The 1,692-nt window shown below is 47.1% G+C and overlaps 1 protein-coding gene across 1 annotated transcript; it reads left to right on the top strand.

Annotated features, from left to right (window-relative positions):
* Window positions 1-502: 502 nt before the first annotated feature.
* KCNE1 (potassium voltage-gated channel subfamily E regulatory subunit 1) lies at window positions 503-883 on the top strand. The gene has a single exon (XM_068395376.1). The coding sequence runs from the start codon at window positions 503-505 to the stop codon at window positions 881-883; it is 381 nt and encodes a 126-aa protein (XP_068251477.1).
* Window positions 884-1,692: the final 809 nt, after the last annotated feature.

Here is a 1,692-nt window from a genome sequence, read left to right as displayed (position 1 = left end):
TTAAGCTGGAAGTAGAGGAAAGAGGACCAAGAGAAGCCATGATAGCAATCTTCAAAGCTAGAAGCAGTTGCTGCAGAGTGGGAGTGAGACACTCCTCATGCCTGTGGGGACTCAGAGGAGAAGTCATGGACTTTAAATAGCAGCACGGGAGGCCTGGGTGAGGTATCTGTGAGTGGCCAACAGCCAGGGCAGCTGTGCACCACAACAGACCGTCTGTGAGGACTGAGGGGGGTTTGCAAGGCAAGTGTTTATGGGGGATGGACTCAGCCTAGCTGGCCTGGCTTGGAAACAGCAGGTGAAGAGGTCCCTTCAGGACGGTCCAGCTGCCCTGCCTCTGCTCCGACCCCAGGGTAACTTCCTCGCTGAGGAGGGGAACCAGTAAAGGGAGACAGAGAGAATCGCATCTTTATCTGGTGATTTATCTGGCATGTCCCTGTTTTTTATGCTTTTATAGAAAAACTACAAATAAGGAAGAAAGAAGTGTGCAGTAAAGAAAAACAAGATGTTGGTGCTGTCTAACGATACAGCCCTGAATTCACTCCTCGCCAAGCTGCTTCAAGACTGCCTGGAGCAGACGAATAGCTCTGCACCTTCCCAGGTCAGAAGTGCCAGCAGTGACCTGGAAATCGTCTACGTGCTGCTGATGATCGGCCTCTTTGGCTTCTTCACAGTGGGAGTCATGCTGACCAACATCCGCGCCGGGAGGCTGGAGGACTCCCGTGACCCCTACAACACCTACATTGCCACAGACATTTGGCACAAGAAGGACAGGGAGTATTTTCAAGCCAAGCTTATAGAAAATTACAAGCTGTGCTGTGTCTTTGAAAACCAGCTGGCTGTGGAGCAGCCAAGCACGCAGATTCCTGAGGCAAAGTCTTCCTAGCAAAAGGGGAGAAAGGATTGCGTTTTGCACAGGGACAGCCCGAACAATACCTGGTATGAACCAGGTTAGCTGCTTGCCCACCTGCAGAGCTGCAAACGATGGCCTCAGTCAGGCTAAAAAACCATGAACTGATGGTGAAGCTGATGAGTCTGTGATGGCCCTGGTGCTGCAAAATTGCCCAGCCACCAGTAGCTTGTTGCAACCACTGTAAGGTCAAGGAGGGGGATACACAGCTGGAGTATCATGGACTCATCATCTTCACCTAGCAAAAAAAAGCAAATGTTGATGTTGGCAGTGTGAATGCTTGCAGTAGTCTATGTAATTAAAAGCAAATTGGATCAAACACAAGCTAGAGGCGTTAACAGCCAAATATGGTTTAGGCAAGCATTTTCAAATAAGACCAGTTTCTTCCAAGAAAAAGTAGCTGAAATATTTAGTTTGCATTTTTGTCCAGCAAAGAATAATAATTTGATGAATTGTACAATGTTGTGGATGACCTATTTCTTTCAGAATCGTGCACCTCTTTGAGATAAAATTTTAGGAAAATATTCCCATTTTTTGCTGAAAACCATTTCTGGGGAAAAATGCAGACTTTGGAGGGAAATTTTTCAGTGACTGTCCCTAATTCCTAGCAGGTACCCCAGACCAGTCTTGCCGGCTACTTTTGGTTTTCCTTCTCATGGGCAGGGGTTGATTGATCCTGGCAGCAATATCCACCCTTGTACAAAGATTCAGCAGCCCACAGAGTCTATGCCATGCAAGTGTGTAATGTTTCAAGAGTTTCAATCACATGTAATTATTGCACAAGA

Source organism: Nyctibius grandis, chromosome 2 (genome assembly GCF_013368605.1).
Source record: "Nyctibius grandis isolate bNycGra1 chromosome 2, bNycGra1.pri, whole genome shotgun sequence".
Classification (NCBI taxonomy): Eukaryota; Metazoa; Chordata; class Aves; order Nyctibiiformes; family Nyctibiidae; genus Nyctibius; species Nyctibius grandis.
The sequence above is the reverse complement of the archived record's forward strand: the minus strand, read 5'-3'. Positions and strand labels throughout refer to the sequence as shown.